General features: G+C 37.7%; 1 protein-coding gene across 4 annotated transcripts in view; it reads right to left on the bottom strand.

The window, feature by feature from the left end:
* Positions 1 to 818: 818 nt before the first annotated feature.
* The window catches only part of rapgef4a (Rap guanine nucleotide exchange factor 4a), a 36,771-nt gene continuing 21,289 nt past the window's right edge, over positions 819 to 16,300 (bottom strand). For 3 of the 4 annotated variants that reach the window (XM_061054459.1, XM_061054462.1, XM_061054461.1), the window contains 25 exons: positions 15,914 to 15,964; positions 15,719 to 15,825; positions 13,755 to 13,876; positions 13,469 to 13,652; positions 13,284 to 13,368; positions 12,817 to 12,877; positions 12,555 to 12,631; positions 12,325 to 12,471; positions 10,843 to 10,958; positions 8,864 to 8,949; positions 8,022 to 8,100; positions 7,774 to 7,924; positions 6,939 to 7,027; positions 6,698 to 6,728; positions 6,515 to 6,593; positions 5,152 to 5,298; positions 3,724 to 3,821; positions 3,255 to 3,380; positions 2,964 to 3,142; positions 2,765 to 2,855; positions 2,639 to 2,689; positions 2,373 to 2,460; positions 2,173 to 2,237; positions 2,017 to 2,071; positions 819 to 1,519 (listed from right to left, as the gene is read on the bottom strand). In XM_061054459.1, the coding sequence (XP_060910442.1) occupies positions 1,392 to 1,519; positions 2,017 to 2,071; positions 2,173 to 2,237; positions 2,373 to 2,460; positions 2,639 to 2,689; positions 2,765 to 2,855; positions 2,964 to 3,142; positions 3,255 to 3,380; positions 3,724 to 3,821; positions 5,152 to 5,298; positions 6,515 to 6,593; positions 6,698 to 6,728; positions 6,939 to 7,027; positions 7,774 to 7,924; positions 8,022 to 8,100; positions 8,864 to 8,949; positions 10,843 to 10,958; positions 12,325 to 12,471; positions 12,555 to 12,631; positions 12,817 to 12,877; positions 13,284 to 13,368; positions 13,469 to 13,652; positions 13,755 to 13,876; positions 15,719 to 15,825; positions 15,914 to 15,964 (2,493 nt within the window). In that variant the 3' untranslated portion in view covers positions 819 to 1,391. The remainder of the gene's footprint in view (positions 1,520 to 2,016; positions 2,072 to 2,172; positions 2,238 to 2,372; positions 2,461 to 2,638; positions 2,690 to 2,764; positions 2,856 to 2,963; positions 3,143 to 3,254; positions 3,381 to 3,723; positions 3,822 to 5,151; positions 5,299 to 6,514; positions 6,594 to 6,697; positions 6,729 to 6,938; positions 7,028 to 7,773; positions 7,925 to 8,021; positions 8,101 to 8,863; positions 8,950 to 10,842; positions 10,959 to 12,324; positions 12,472 to 12,554; positions 12,632 to 12,816; positions 12,878 to 13,283; positions 13,369 to 13,468; positions 13,653 to 13,754; positions 13,877 to 15,718; positions 15,826 to 15,913; positions 15,965 to 16,300) is intronic. The other variant, XM_061054460.1, reaches the window with a different exon arrangement.

Here is a 16,300-nt window from a genome sequence, read left to right as displayed (position 1 = left end):
CCCCTGCTGCACCAAACACAAAAGACTCCATGGAGCCTCCAATTGTCCTGGGACAGTGGGGCTCCGTGTGAGGTCCGCGGGCCAGTCGAGGTCCACATTTAGAATTGTTGCATTGGAAAGTTGAACTGCTTTGTCTTTTCTTTTAAAATCTAATTTTCATATTATAAAGAGGAAAACTATTAAAATGTGTAAGTACTGAACTACGGTGCCCTTTTGATATATTAAGTAATTTATAAAATAGTTCAAAGCTAAATATTGGACATTTTACTTACCTCTTTCTACCTGACAGCCACAGTTATTGATTAATGTACATTATAAAGATTGTATAGCTATAGGAAATACACTCCCTGGCCACTGGACAGGAACAATCGACTTACACAACCTAATACTACAGATCAGCCACATATTCTACACGGAGGAAGACGACCAAATGTTATTGTTTTCGTCAAATCTAAAGGCGCCCATGTGATGCATTAATGTATGTTTTAATTTTGTTTATAAAAAAAGGGGAAAATATTGATTAAAAAAAGATTGTTTTTTTCATACCTTTTTGTTATTTTGCATATATATATAAACACACACACACACACATTCATATGTATATATTAGGAGGTTTCATGTTTACAAGTCAGACAGTGTTTTACTTAAAAGATTTGAAACCACTTAAGTCAACAATTGAAATGTTCAATTGTGTGGTGGTCCTCAAAACGACTACAAAATGTTTGTGATTTCAAAATACCAAGATTGCAAAAACTTCAAGAAAATGCAAAATTCTACCATCAAAGAAATGACTAAACAATAATGACAGCACACACAAAAACATCTAAAATATTTAATATTTACAGCACAGAAAAGGTTTTTTTGGTCATTTACTGTATCCCAGACTTCAAAGAGAAATGTGCTCACATAAATAAAATAATCAGAACAACTCTTAGCATGCTCAGGTCAAAATAAATATCTGTTTACAGTTTACAACACATGAGAATCTCATACACTTAAATATGTATAAATATTGTTTGAATACAAAAGATACGAAACAACTGAGTATCATAAATATGAAGTTTGCACTTTTAAAGCATCAAATGTTAATCTTATGAATAAGACCCACTAAAGATCTTTAATCTCTTAAATTGTTGCTCTTGTTTTTGACTTTGTGAGGATGGAGATATCTGCAGCAGAGTGATATGAGAGGTACTTCATCCAACAACAATTACTGTTGTTCAAATATGACAAATGAGTAATGAAAGGGTCAGAAACAATGTCTCATTATCTGACACGTCATTAGCTCCTCCATGTGATTGCCTGTGCTGGAGTCGATTCATCCCAATGTAAACACACACGCGACATCATGGATCAGCATCAGAGAGTAACGTTTGTCTTCCTGAGTGGTTTCAAGACCTGCGTGGCTCGAGTGCATGAGACAGCTGAGTTAGAGTCCTTTGGTTGTCGATCACGTGGAGCTGACGCACGTAAGTCCGTATACCTGGGTGGTTTTTGCTCGCTTGAGGGGAGTCTGGACCTGATTCAGATAAAGAGGTTTAAAATGAGTCTAAGAAAACAACAAAGAATACCAAAGTGAAATCTGTTCTTTCCCTCTGAGTCCCTCTGCACCTTTAAGAAAAAGCTAAAGACCCAGCTCTTTCATGAATACCTACTAACTTAATGATGATGGTCTCCATATTATTGATGATGATGATGGTTGTGACGATGGTTTTTGTTTGATAACGATGACTTATAAGATGGTTTCTATACTGATTAGAGCTCTCAAGAACTGCCCTCAATGTTGTGTTTTGCCTCTGGTCACTTCCTGTCAGCACCTGTGTGTCCAATCAGACTCAAAGCTGATCGTTTGCTCTTACTGACATTGTTCCCTTTTTTCTAGATCCTCGCTTGTGTTGTTCTTACTCTCTGATGTACGTCGCTTTGGATAAAAGCGTCTGCTAAGTGAATTGTAGAATTTCTTTTAAACCGTTCGATATTTCATCCTTGTTTTTAGTGAGAAAAAAACAAACTTACCAAATGTTTGGCTCCTGCAGTATCTGAGTATCTTCACTGTGTTGGCTATCATCCGCTGGAAGACAAAGAGCTATAATCAGCAGCTATTATCTGATGGGCTTAAAAAAGATTTTCACCATTTGTGAGATAATAATCCAACCGTTTAAAGAGCCTCACCATTTTCTCAAAATTGACCAAATTGTCGATAAACGTCTTGTTGCCCTCATGAGTAAAGGTCATATCTGGGAAATAAACGAGGATGTAAGGGTGGGTGAAAAAGAGTAAAAGGAAGAGTACTTTTTGATGAAAAATAAATTCCACAGCAGAAGAACTGTGTTACATTAAAAATGAACGGCCATCCGGTAAACCAGTCTGACCTTTGATCAGCAGTGGCATGAAGGGAATGATGGGAGGATCCAGCTTGGCTACAGTGAGTCGGTACACTCTGTGGTTTCTGGACGGGTCCTGTGGAAACAATCACACTAATCTGAGATCTGCTGTCAGCGTGTTAGAACAATTCATCACAGTCACAGAGACGGAGGATGATGATGCTGCTAAACCCTTACTCGACCAGCTGACAGCGAGATTAAAATAAACAAAACAACTCAAAGATTAAGACACACAAATGTATATTCTAACTCACCATCAGGTTTTCAAATTCCCCGTAAAACTTCTTGAACTTGCTGGGAAGTTTCTATGAAAACAGAAGACAGCAAAACGTAATTCTCACATAGGATAAGCACACTTTTCAGGGTAGACATGTACCCACCTCCCAGGTCTGGTTCAATCGGCACACTGCCGGGTTACTCAGTCCCATAACGATAGCAAAGAAGGCGTTCAGGTTCTTGTACTCCTTACAGCTGTGACAGAACAGGTGAAACAGGGAAGTTATAACAGCCAATAAAAAAAAAAGGAACATTTGAAATGGAAAAGTGAAAATAAGAAGAAAGTAATAAAGGGTTTATTACTGGGCGGCGATCTTGATAAACTTCTTGAGAAGCTGCACCCTCTTACTGAACTGAGAGCACAGACACATCTCTGTGATCACCCAGAACTGGATTTCATTAAACCTCCTCAGGAACAAATCCAGGTTCACCGTGGTTTTCTTCACGTTTTGCCTCCCAATTGTGTGATAGATGAGTTCAAGCTGTCGGACAGCAAAGACAAACAAATAAAACTAAATCAAGCATCAATTAAAAACAAATCATGTTAATGTTTCCATCTTATAAGGAACATCACATGACGTGTCACAGTCTTACCTCATGTACACAGTTAAAAAGCTCCCAGTCATAGGAGGTCATGTGGTAGGCCACATCTTTAGAGCTCATTAACTCAAAGCTGGTCAGAAACCCTGAAGAGGGACCCTCCTGCTCAGGTAAAGGCGTCTAGAAAATGAAATGGGTTTTATTTTTAGTAATCGTGATATCCACCGTTTCTGGAAGTCTTGTGAAAAACAATGATGCAACAATGGCACTTTGTTCCAGTGAAATAAGCATGTACCAATAAAAGAAGTTCAGCTGTTTAAAATGGAGCATAAAGACTGATATGTAGAGATTCTTCTTTAAATACACAGAAAGACCTAGCCAGATTTAGAAAGTATAGGAGACAATCTATCCATGAATAATATGAAAAACATGTATTCAGAGTTACACATTTCTAGTAAAAGGTGTCAAAGATGCACAGTTATGCAATTAAGCCTCGTTTTTATGAATCTGTGTGTGAACCCACCAAAGAGTCCAGCTGATCCCTCCGGCAGGCAAACAGCCGACCATTAACACTGACAGTGGAGAATACTGAAACGTCATTGTGCTTGAAGATGACTTTCTCTTTAAAACAAAAACATAACACAGATTTTTTTTTAAAGGTGTTAACATGTTAAGTCTCCATACACATACATTTTTTTTGTAAATTCAGATCCTTCATTAAAACTTTACTGCCAGGGCGCTGGTAGCCCAGTGGTTAGTGCGTTTGCCCCATGTCAGGAGGCTCTGGTTCGGGTCTGAACTGTGGCTCCTGTCCTTTATGTCGTTCCTTCTCTTTCTCTCTCCCCCCGATTTCTGACTCTATCCACTGTCTTATCTCTAATTAAACACATAAAATGCCTAAAAGTAAACCTTTAAAAAAAAAAAAAAAAAAAAACAATACTGCCTATTTAAAGCCAAAATTGTATGGCGGTTATTAGTTGCAGTAAGTCCATCCCTCCATCAGACCCTTCAATACTGGAGGTGTATATTAAATATTAGATGGATTTCGTACTGATATTCATGGGTGAGGTGTTGTTATGACCCCCTGACTTTTTCTTGCTCCATCATTAATTAGCTAGTTAAGATTTCAGTGAGATGTGGTCATAAATGTGATTTATTGATTATGAAGTGTGTGGCACATATTCATCGTTTCTCAGGGTGAGCTGTAATAGAGTTTAATATACTTTTCATCCAGAGGTGAAATAAAAGCAGATTTTATACTTGTTAACTCGTTTGCACGACTTCTTTCATATATGTTATATACGTGTCAGCTTCAGCTTTGACTTCAGTGCTAATCACCAAATGTTAGCATGCTAAAGAAATGTATGAAGATGTTGGACATGTGAGACTGTAGATCACAGATCTGTTAGCATGCATGGAGACTAATTTTTGTTAAGGATCTATCTATGTACATTCATTATAGGTATATGCCAGTTTTAATAACCTTGAGGGATGATGGACAACATCTTATGCCATTATATTATAATATTGTAAAATCTGCCATGCAATAACACTTGATGAAACAATAGGTAAGTTAAAACCAGTGGTGGTCCTTATTTTTTCTTTGTAAAGCTAAAGGTCACTTTGCAGAGATGATTATCAACTCCAAGCAAGTGAGCAGCTACAGCTCTGGGTTTGTTTTCTTGCCTTTAAAAAGGAAATTCAGGTCAAGTATGGAACAGTACAGTATAGTAAGTAGCAGCATCTTGCACCAATGTTGGCAGAAAAGCATGGCCAGGGTTAGTCAGGCCATTCTGTAGCACCGACTGCACCAGCCATTAACAGTCTGCAAAAGACAGCTAATGACTCACTCGATCATTCTGGGATTAATTATTGTGACACCATGTTTTGGCTCTCCCCTTACATGCCCTCTCCAATCATTTGATTAGCACGTAGCTGCTGCTGCTCTCACCTCCTGCAGAGCTGAGGTGGACAAGGAGCAGGTCCTCAGCTGACCCCAGCTTGTCGGCCACGGCACCGATGACCTCCCTGACTGAGGCCACGACAGGGACCCGGATTGTTGTGTAGGTGTGGTCACAGCAGTAGACTTTGAGCAGAACTGTGGGCGTAAAGTAGAGCACATTAAGGGACTGTCAGCAACGGCTTGAAGGAGTGGTGAGGCAGTATCGGAAAATTAGATACACAGAGCTTTAAATCAAGGGGGCAGACAAAACTGATAAAAAAAAAAGAAAATAACTAGTTTCTTGCTAAATCCATTTTTTCTATATTGTTTGGTTATTTTGCTTTCCTTGTGAAATCCTGGATTGTTTTACCTCATTGAAACAGCCCACATTGCTTTATTTCAAGGGTTTACACAGGCAAAAAAAATGTTTTGATTCACAGGATTTAATCTTCATATGTCCTGATAAATGTCCTGTACTGTAAAAACATGTCATCCTTTTTGCCAACAAGGTACGTATCTAAAGAACTATTTATATTAATAATAATATTCTGTCAAGTATCCCATTCCCATGTTATGATCTTGTGACATATTGGAAAAAGATAAGGTCCTCAACAAACATGTGTCACAACAAGGGCTGCACAGTAAATCTCTATTTCTTTGCTATCACAATAAACACACCCCAAAAGTCAGAATTTATCACAATCAATATAAAAAATGTATTTAATGTAAAAAAAGCAACGCCTTCTCACTCTGCATGTGTGCATTGTAACTGATTTATGGATGCTGTGATCTCATTTTGAAAGATTCAGAGGAAGCTAAAGTACCCTCAAAAGAATTGGTACCAATATGGACATGAAAACCATTATTTGATGGATTTATTTTGTGATTCCAGAGGAACATGTCACAAACTCAGGTACTGTGTAAATATGAAGAAAAGCAGACAGATGTAAAAAATATGAATTATACCTAACATTCACTTTTCATGATTTATTAAATGATCAATCTTCATGTTGTTGTGATTTTGAATAATGTGATAGCACCTTGCATATTGTATTACTATAGTGCAGGTATAGTCACAACAACATAAAATCCTACATCACATTCCTCATAAAGTCTCTGAGTAATAGATTACAAGTTGTATTATACTTTAAATGAAAATGTACAGTCCTATTTGAACACTGGACTACACAGCACTGACGAGTGTTTTGTGTAAGATTGAAGATATTGCTTCACAAAAATTTCAACATGCAGATACGATGTAACAGTTAAAGACAGCCGTGTGAAGCAACAGTAAACCTCTAATGATCCACAGGCCATGACACACCTTCTGTCGTAGATTCAAATGAAATGTGTGGACATGTCCTTTACTCACTTTCATCATTACTCTTGATCGGCTGGCGTCTTTGAAGCTTCTCGTCTCCCATACTGAACTGTCGCAGAAGGACTTTGTGCTGAGAATAAAAAACACATTCAGTCATAATTTCTTTAACATTACAATAATACCCTCACATAGACTTCAATATAGAAGGAAAGTGGGGAAAATAATATTTTTTACCTTTTTCTGTGAGACTCTGGCATCTTCAGAGCTACACCATAAAAGAAAAAGCACCACTTATTACAAAGTTAAGCACGTTTGTTTACCATTAAAAACCTGGAGGGAAATGATCACCAGGACGTTGCTTTTGATTTGTAAGCACATGCAGGAGGATCATGGTGTTTACAACATTATCAATAACAAAAAAGACGGCCATTTTCAAGATTTAAATGTATTCTTCTGATAACCCCCAAAAACTTACTTCTGCTTTACAATTCTCTCCAGCTCTGCTAGCTGATCCCTGAGTGCTGAAATCACTTTGGCATCATGAGAAACAGCCACAAGAAACTCCTGCAGAACACAACAAGCCCTGGATAAACATAACTATAGAACTACAAGTTCAACATCTGGAATCACCTGACAGACACATATCACAGAACAAACATGAACATTTGGTCAATATTATTCTGCCTACGTATCCCTTAAGGTCTGACCTAATTGTTTTTTTCAACAGAAGAAGTGACTAACTTTAAGAATTCCTCTCTGTAATTTCCAATTAGCTGAAAGCATACTTGTCTCTTTCAGGTAAATTTTGTTTTCCCTCTGTTTCCTCTAAGTGAGAAGAAACATGAATGCATGTATCCTGTTATGACAGGTGGTGCACTCAGCCTCTTGTGGTCATAATGGGTATTACAACAACAAACACAGAATTGTTTTTAAATCTCTCAGAACTTTCTTGTCAACTCTTTGTCACTGACAAAGAAAAAATAACGGAAAATATAATTGTGTGATCCCCCCATCCCATATATTTGTTTTGTATTTTGCAAGTTGTAAAATTGATCAAAACACACACTAGAACTCATGAATGAAAAGAAGAGGACTAAGAAAGACTATGCAGGAAAAAAAGTATTTTTCCAAACAGTTGTACGACATGAACAAATAAGACGGAAAAAAAAGTAAACAATGACATTTTTTTTCTCTTACTTGCCTTCAGGGCTTCTGTTGACTTGATTACTTTACTAATACATGTTCAGTAATAAAATAACAATAACTGTACAGTAGATAGACTTTATTGTTCCTTATATGTGTAGGCTGACCTCTAGGAAGGCCACCGACATGTCCTCCTCCTGCAGGTGATCTCCATGTACTGCAGCCCACTGCATCACCAGGCGGATCACCCTGCGCTTGTTGTTCAGTGTATAGTCCAGTTTCTCCTGTTCAGATCCCTGCAGGGCCTGGGCGTGGTAGGTGCACAGCAGTTAAAGATTTTAGTAGAGCAGAGAAGGTATATGGGTATGTGAAGGTTCATTTAACCACACTGGGTAACATATTGCTGAAAGGATATTGGGCCATCAGCACCGGACACAGCTGAGTGTTTGGGATGAAGACACAGTGCACGAGGACAAAGTCATCTAAGGCTGCATCTGTGAGCGAATCAAAGAGAGAGGAGGTGAAACCAGTGTCAGAGCAGATCCAATATCGTCCCCGAGGGTTATCAGGCCTTCATCCACATGGCCCCTGTGTCTGTCGCCTCTGAAGGCAAAATGAAAACCATATGTATCCGCACAAGCGGGAGTAATTAGATGAGCTCTGTGATGTGTGGCTAATTATAGATGAGAACAAATGAAGAGTGCAGAGCAGCAGGCACAGGACAGAGGGTCCAAACAGTGAGAGGATGAACAGACTGCAAAAAGAAGGAACACCTTCAGTATTCATATAGTTCTGGTTACTTTATCCCTGTTGTTTTTTATCCATCATTGCACTATGGTCACTTTATTTATTCATTCAGTATTTACCTTTTATATAATTTATCATTTAGTATTTGCCTACTTGCACATAGCTCTGTATATATATATTTATTTCTCGTTTACTGCACAAAGTTCTGTTTACATCTGTTACATCTGTTAGTCCGATCACTGTCCACTTATATCTACTCTTTTATATTTTGTATTTTAAGTTTAAGCTTTAATTTGTATTTAAATTGACACTTTATATTTTAGGTTAAAATGTTTCATCTACTTGCACTGTTGTTAATTTACTGCTCTGTGTGCCTTTGAATTACCCCCCGGGGACAAATCGAGTTTTTGAATTGAATTGAATTGAATTGATAATAAATGATCATCACATTGATAGATTGTGTTACATGGCACTAATCTGGCCTCGTGGATGCTGCGTGCCCAGCACTACCTGACTCTGTGAATTGAGAATCCAATCTCATCATTTCGAGGAGGTGCTCCAAAATCTTCTCCGGGGTCCCCGACATCACCTTGTATCTGCAGCAACACAGAACAGAAACACACCCTTCACTAATCAAGAAACACTGGTTTATTAATGCTTAATGACACGGCTCTGGCCCCTCCACTGATTTGTGTTGAACTTGAACGTGTGTCTGTGATTGCTTCATTTGATAACAACCCTCGCCACAATCATAGAGTTCTTGAAGATTAAGGAGAGTCTCGTCTGAGAGCTATCAGAGAAGCAAAAAGAGAAATACATTTTTAAAAAAGCAGGGGCATCTTCTGTGTGGAGGAGGATCAACACAATCCAGGCGCGGTTGTTTTCATTACTTGATAACAGCATCACAAGAGGGGGAGATACACAAGCCGTGATGTGTCTCTCTCCCACTCAGGAGGGAGAACGCAGTCCTGACACTCTCGTGTGTGAGGAGCAGAGTTGATTAGAGGGCGACCCCAAACCAGTAATTGTGACATGCCAGGCCTTCTTTTTCCCACTAGTAGCAAGGGCCATCATTACCATTAATGTGTCTCCCTATATTACAGCAGTGACAGATGCTTCTATTAAGGAAACTCTTCTCAGCAGCAGTACTCTATTGGATTTCTCGGTGCTCAGCTGCATGTCGGGGAAACATTTCCTTCTCGTGGCGACATGGAATGACAGAGTCCAGCACTCAAAATGCTGCAAATGGCGCTTAAGTGTTTTTAAGAATAAGGCTAGCATAACAAGAAGAGCATTGAAAATTCAAAAACCAACAAAGATTGATGTAACATTTCCCTTCTACATCAGAGCTCCCAAAACCTCAAAGTCTATATAAATTAAATTGTTTTGCTGGTTGACTTTTACCTTCAGTTCAAGAGATGATTAAGTGAACTGTAGTTGATTTTAAGTTAATTCTACTTAAATATGCATCACTGTGAATAAATCAGAAAAGAGCAATAAGGATCATACATAAGAAGAGTCCTAATTATTTTCCCTGCCCCCCTCATTGCCATTATTCTTTACTTATTTGTATACTTTCTGTGTTGTGGTAATCCAGGGGAGAGAGATGATTCAATCTTTGTTTGCTCCTTTTCTCTGCTGTTTTCATCCCTTCTTTTGAAATGTATTGTATAAGGAGTTATGTATATGATCTACTGTATATGATTCTCCTCTCCTGTACATTTGTGGGCTGTTGTTAAAACCACAACATCTTGTTTTTCCTTTATTGTAAGTGACAACGTTTGAACATAAATAATAAAAAATTGATCACAAAAAAAAGAAGAGTCCTAGAGATCACACTAACAAATGATTTCTGAGCTCACAACTGGTTAAACTTGAAGATCTGATAATAATAAAGATAATAATCGTGTTATTCATGTTTGAAGTAAAGTGTGGATCATTACCTTACAATGAACAGAAACAATTAACCTTAAGCGATAGTTTGGTAGAACACAGGAGAAAATATCATTTCAAGATGCATTCCTTTAGATCGACATCAAAACAAATGTTTCAATTTACTGATGATGGAATTGTCAAGAGACATTGTTGTGTAAACATTCAACAATTCAAATTTATGTGAAGAAAATATTTGCTCAGTATGAATCAGAAGAACTATGTTGCAATCGATTGGATTTAATTGGACAACTTCAATATAAAGCTGTTTTTGGTTCTATGTATAGACCAAAGTGAAAAGAAAAGATGTCTCTACAATGAACTGCTTAAACAGAACAAAATAAAACTAATTTAAAAATCCACAGCTAAAAATAAACCACTTAAAAATACACCATTTACTTTCTGTTTAATTACTATTTTGTCTTTTTAAAAAGAAATGTGTGAATGTGAGACCTGTTTTTAAAATGTATGTCTTCATTGGTAATGTGCGGTTTTGGAGCACACACTGTACTAAACCTTCCCCGTATGTTGGTGAAGTCTTTAGAGGGTATACTTACTTAAAGTGTGAGGAGGAGGCTCCATGGCCGGAGGCTCGACTGCTGCTCAGACTTTTCTCTAACACCAGAACATCCTGACCGTGCTCCTTCAGACGCACTGTGTTGGCCTCTACATCCTGCACACAATACACACACACACACACACACACACACACACACACACACACACACACACACACACACACACACACACACACACACACACAGTTAGCACACAACTGCACAAACTTAAACCAGCAGACGTTTTTAAAGAAAGTTAACATGATGCAACAATGAAACAAAAATGAATAGTACTAGCAAAAAGCCAAGTCTAGTCAAGTCTGTTTGAGCTTCGGAGTAATGTGTATAAAATCATACACAAAAACCTAAAATATATTTTTATTTGATGGAATAATTAGACCATGAAAATTCTTGAGGCCTATCTCTACAATAAAGGCATAAAAAACACAAAAATAAATCTTTAAAAAAAAGAAGAGTCTCAAGTTTACTTTAGTAGGAGAGCTAGAAAAAATAGAAATGGAATACATGTGTGAAAAACTTTAACATGATTTTACCTTGAAAGCAACTTGAGTAAAACCTTACTCGAGTATTATCATATCGGTAACAACTTCACATTTAGTGGAGTAGAAGAATTATGAAGGTGAAAATAAAAGAGAAGTTATTCTGTCAAAATAGTTAGTACATCGCATTTTAAACTAAAAAAAACTCTTCAGGAATAAAATATTGAATAGATATGAGCTGGAGCAGTGACTTTCTGTTTTTCTATTTGGTTATTTCGTGGCTGATGGTTTTGGTTAATCTGTTCCCATTATTTTTGTTGTTGTTTTGTCTAAAAATGTAATTTGTTTTGGCCAACAAGTCCAACATCATACACTGATTGATGAAAACATTTTTTCATCAATACATTTTTTCCCTTTTGAACATGAACTATATCATTTGAGTTATTTATTTGTTGCTATGGATCCTGAGGATCCAGTTTTTTTTGTTTTGTTTAGTTTTTTTCCTTTTTATTTTGTGTTTGTATTTTCTTTACATGTTCAATAAATTGACGAATAATAATAATAATAATAATAATAATAATAATAACCATTTAAAAAAAAATCCAGCCATTCAGAGTGAATGTTTCACTTTTCACTATTTTATTTTCATTTTCACAGATCAGTTAAAGTCAGACTGAGCCCTTTGTTCCCAGCTGTAGCTGTACCTCAGCATGAACATGATAACACAGCTCAATCAGCTCAGCTCAATGTTTCCATCCAAAACTTCATTAACTCCACTTGTGCCTTTGATCTGGAGCTTGAAGTACCAGAAGTCGTTAAAAACATATTTGACTTTGCATTGGATGACAAACCAATGGCTGCAGAGTTCTGGAGAATCATCTCAAAGCACACATTAAAATAACCTTTATGGCTGCATTGCTGAGTTTTTCCAACAGAGGGCAACATTATGTTTTCTTTCAGTGGATGATAAACAGAGACTCACCCTCAGAATCCTGTTGAAGTCCTCCTTGTCTACTCTCAGGAAGTGACAGTTGTCCTCTCGCAGGACAATGGAGGCAGCGCGGGGGGCGTCGTTAACGAGAGCAAGCTTCCCAAAGTCGTCTCCTTCATGAAGAGTGCAAACAACCCCCTGTGCGGCACAGATCAGTCACTGACACAGTGGATAATAACAATACAGGGAAACATATTGCTATTATCAGGAGAAATACTTACTTTTCCATAAATGACAACATTGACTGATCCCTTCAGAATAATGTACCATGATGTGCCCTCCTCCCCCTGACTGAACACTGAAGACAAAAGACACAACATGTTGGTCATATGAAACATCCTAATCTGGGTTTTGTTGGAAATATTCTGAATTTGAGTTATGAATCAAATAGTTCAGTGTCTGTTTCTTTTTTTTTCTTTGGAAAAGTCATCCACTTTTTATATTTTTGGAAAGATCATCAACTTATTGTGTCACACAACTTACACACAGTCCCTGACTTTGCATGGGACTCAAAGATCAGCACTCCTGCGAGTTCTCTCTTCACCTGTGTAACACATTTAGAACACAAGAAGATCAGTATCACCACAAATTCTTTGAACTTAGAAACAGACTAAAGGTAGTGCCAAAATTCAAAGTGTAACATTTCAGCCTGTCAATACCCTGCTGGTGTAAAACAGGTTGTCCTGAAAATGAAAACCAGCATAAATGTTTTTTTCAAATGCTTGTTGTTGCTGTTTATACTTTGATTGACAGCAAAGCAGAAAAACGATTTGTAACTTAAGAAGACAAAAAACATAGAGGTGGGTGTGCAGCTGGCATGCATCTTTTTTCCTCCTCTTGTCTCTCTGCTCTTAAATGTGCCATCAGCTATTCATGGTTGTTACTGCCAATATTTGGATGCTCGCAACAGAATTCAAATGGCCACATTAAGACATAGGACATGTACTTACAGTGGTGGATAGGTGAGACAAAGCCTTTATATGCAGCAGCTCTTCATAAATGATCTCCAAATCATCTGCTGACCTTTCAGACGGACTAGAAAACAGAAAAATATGGAGATGTAGCCTTAACACAATCACACAAATCCACTCTAAAGAACATGGCTTGATAAGTGATTGTTTTTGATGAGCCGCACTGTTTCCTGAGAATCATTCTCATGTGGGCGTCAGGTCCGATCTGTGACAGGAGGAGCAAGGTGTCCTGCAGCTCCTCTTGGCTCTCCCTCCTCTCCTCCTCATTGGGGAAAGGAGCATCTTCCTGCTCGTCATCGAGGAAGCGGTAGAAGAGGTATTTGTCCTGGAAGGTGAGCTCCTGGTCCACTGAATCACAACAACACAAAACAAGACAGCGGGGCATGAATTTAGCGGTCTCGGCTTAGTACAGATGTGTGACACAGACGCAGACGTCACACGGAGTCTCACCGTGGTTGAGAACACCCTCTTCCAGCAGCACCTGCCACATACCCACAGCCTGAATACGAGAGTGGATACATGAGCTCTGCTGCATCTGCCAGTCGACCAACTCGGTTCCCACACAGCACTGCCTGGGAGATACACAAGTCTACATAAGATCTCATACACGCATGTGGACTGACAATAAATGCATCTTTCACTGACAGCAACTTTGATGTAGCAAGTTAATGGAAAGAATATGCAAAGTTCTCACAACTCTTTTGACCTTTAAAGGTTTCTGTATATGTTTTATTTTAGTTTTTTGCTTAATTTTGGTCTCCACCGATGAGTGAATGATATATTGCACTTTACAGTGTAGCTGTTCAATTCCCCAGATTTAAGCCAAAAGACTTAACAGAGGTAAAATGATTTGTCTGTTTGCTTTTTATAGTAAATCAATCTGAATGTGACGATGTGATGTGACGTGACGGTAACACTTTATTTTGGAAGTCTGTTGACACTCAACAAGCTATCAGTAGATATTCAGTTGCATGTCAACAGTGTGTCAGTTGATATTCAACAAGACAAGAAGTGACATACATTCAACTAACTATTAGTAGACTATAAGGTGCATTTCAAGTTGTTACAACATTTTACAAAAAGTGTCTTCCGACTCTCTTTTTTTTTAAACAGGTTATTGATTGACATTCAACTAACTATCTGTAGATTGTCAACTTCTTGTAAGTTTACACTCAACTACTCTGAATCAATCTGTCAGTTGAAAGTCAACAGTATGATGTCAACATATCCCCAAGGTTTCTCACTCATCAAATGACTGACTCTGTTGATACTCTGTTGGTTGTCGACTACAGATTAGATTAATTGACTATCAATAGATAAGATACTAATTTGTAGTTGACTATCTGTTGATTGTCAACATATATAAAGATGACTATCAACAGACTATCAGTAGACATTAGTAACTAAGCATTTGTAGACCTGTGTTAGGACTATCCAATTAAAGTGAAAACAGTTGAGAACAGTACAAACTCTATAAACTATCAACAGAGCAAAACAGAGACAGAGTTTGCACAGCTGCATATCAGAGAAGGAAAGCTCATTTATTTGAACTACAAAACGTACTCAGTAGGCACAAAAAAAAAAACGGCGGTAACATTTCAATGTACTGATGTGTGTGTGTGTGTGTGTGTGTGTGTGTGTGTGTGTGTGTGTGTGTGTGTGTGTGTGTGTGTGTGTGTGTGTGTGTGATGTGTGTGTGAGAGAGGGTGAGAGAAAGAGAATGAGACAGTTTAAGTACCTAAAGCAGAATTAGAAAACAAGAAAGCAATTGTAGTAGCTATGCAAAATATAAATTATATAATAATTATAAATATGCATAGGTATTTTACAAATCAATTTAAGTTATTCTCTAAGATAATCTTTAGATACGGTGCAGGGAGAACTATAAACTAAAACAAACTCTAAACCAACAGAGGGACAAGTCACAATATGGATCTTATCTTTTCTAAGGCAATTACAAAAATAATATAACTCTCTGATGCTAATAACAAAAAAACATCTTGTTGCCCTCATTCAGTCCTTTTTGACAGAAAAGGGGATGAGCTGCTTTTTTCTTTTTATTTCAATTATTTTCTCTGCCTTTCTTTGTAAAATGTTGTAACACCTTGAAATGCACCTTATAGTCTACTGGCAGTAAGTTGAATGTATGTCACTTGTCTGTTGAAAAAGTTATGTTGAATATCAACTGACACACTGTTGACATGAAACTGAATATCTACTGATAGCTTGTTGAGTGTCAACAGACGGACTTTCAAAATAAAGTGTTACCCTGTTTTATAACAATGTTTTCATGTGTCCAGGTTTTTGACCTTTTTGGTTTTGGCAGATCTTTAACGATGCCTCTAGATGAACCAATGAAGTATTTTTAATTGAAACTGAATTGAATTAAATAATGCAATCTTGGACATACTAACCTGTACGTCTTTAAATGGTACTTCCTGTCTCTGATCATGTGCGGTGCCCTGGAGAGGATGGCGTTGCGGAGGATCTTCCCCGCCTGCAGGATCTTCTCAGAGGGGACCTGCATGGTACAACAGAGCACCTGATGACTACCTGCAACACTAACAGGCCATCATGATTGGTCCCTTTATAGAAAAGGTGTTTACTACCTGAGAAATGCATGTAAGGTGGAGTTTGGCTGGACTTTCAATGAATGATTTCTGGAAAATGAAATGAAAGAAAACACAAGAGGAGCTGAAATGAAACACATCGAGCACCGTGATGAAGACAAAACTCAACATAGAGGACATTGGGAGAAATTAAAGGTTTGATGTTGCAGAACACAACACAACAACATGTCAAATATAAAGTGCATCTCCTCTCACTGTGTCTTTCTCACTTCTACCTTATGACTCACACTTAACATTATGTGTTTATTAGCTGTACATTTAAACTGAACTTTCTTTATTGATTCTCAGTTACCCGATAGTCATCTGTTACCAGAGTCCTGACTGATGGTTAAATGGGACACAGATTACAGTGTAGTGTTTTTTTCC

The sequence above is a fragment of the Labrus mixtus genome, chromosome 13 (genome assembly GCF_963584025.1).
Source record: "Labrus mixtus chromosome 13, fLabMix1.1, whole genome shotgun sequence".
NCBI lineage: Eukaryota > Metazoa > Chordata > Actinopteri > Labriformes > Labridae > Labrus > Labrus mixtus.
The sequence above is the reverse complement of the archived record's forward strand: the minus strand, read 5'-3'. Positions and strand labels throughout refer to the sequence as shown.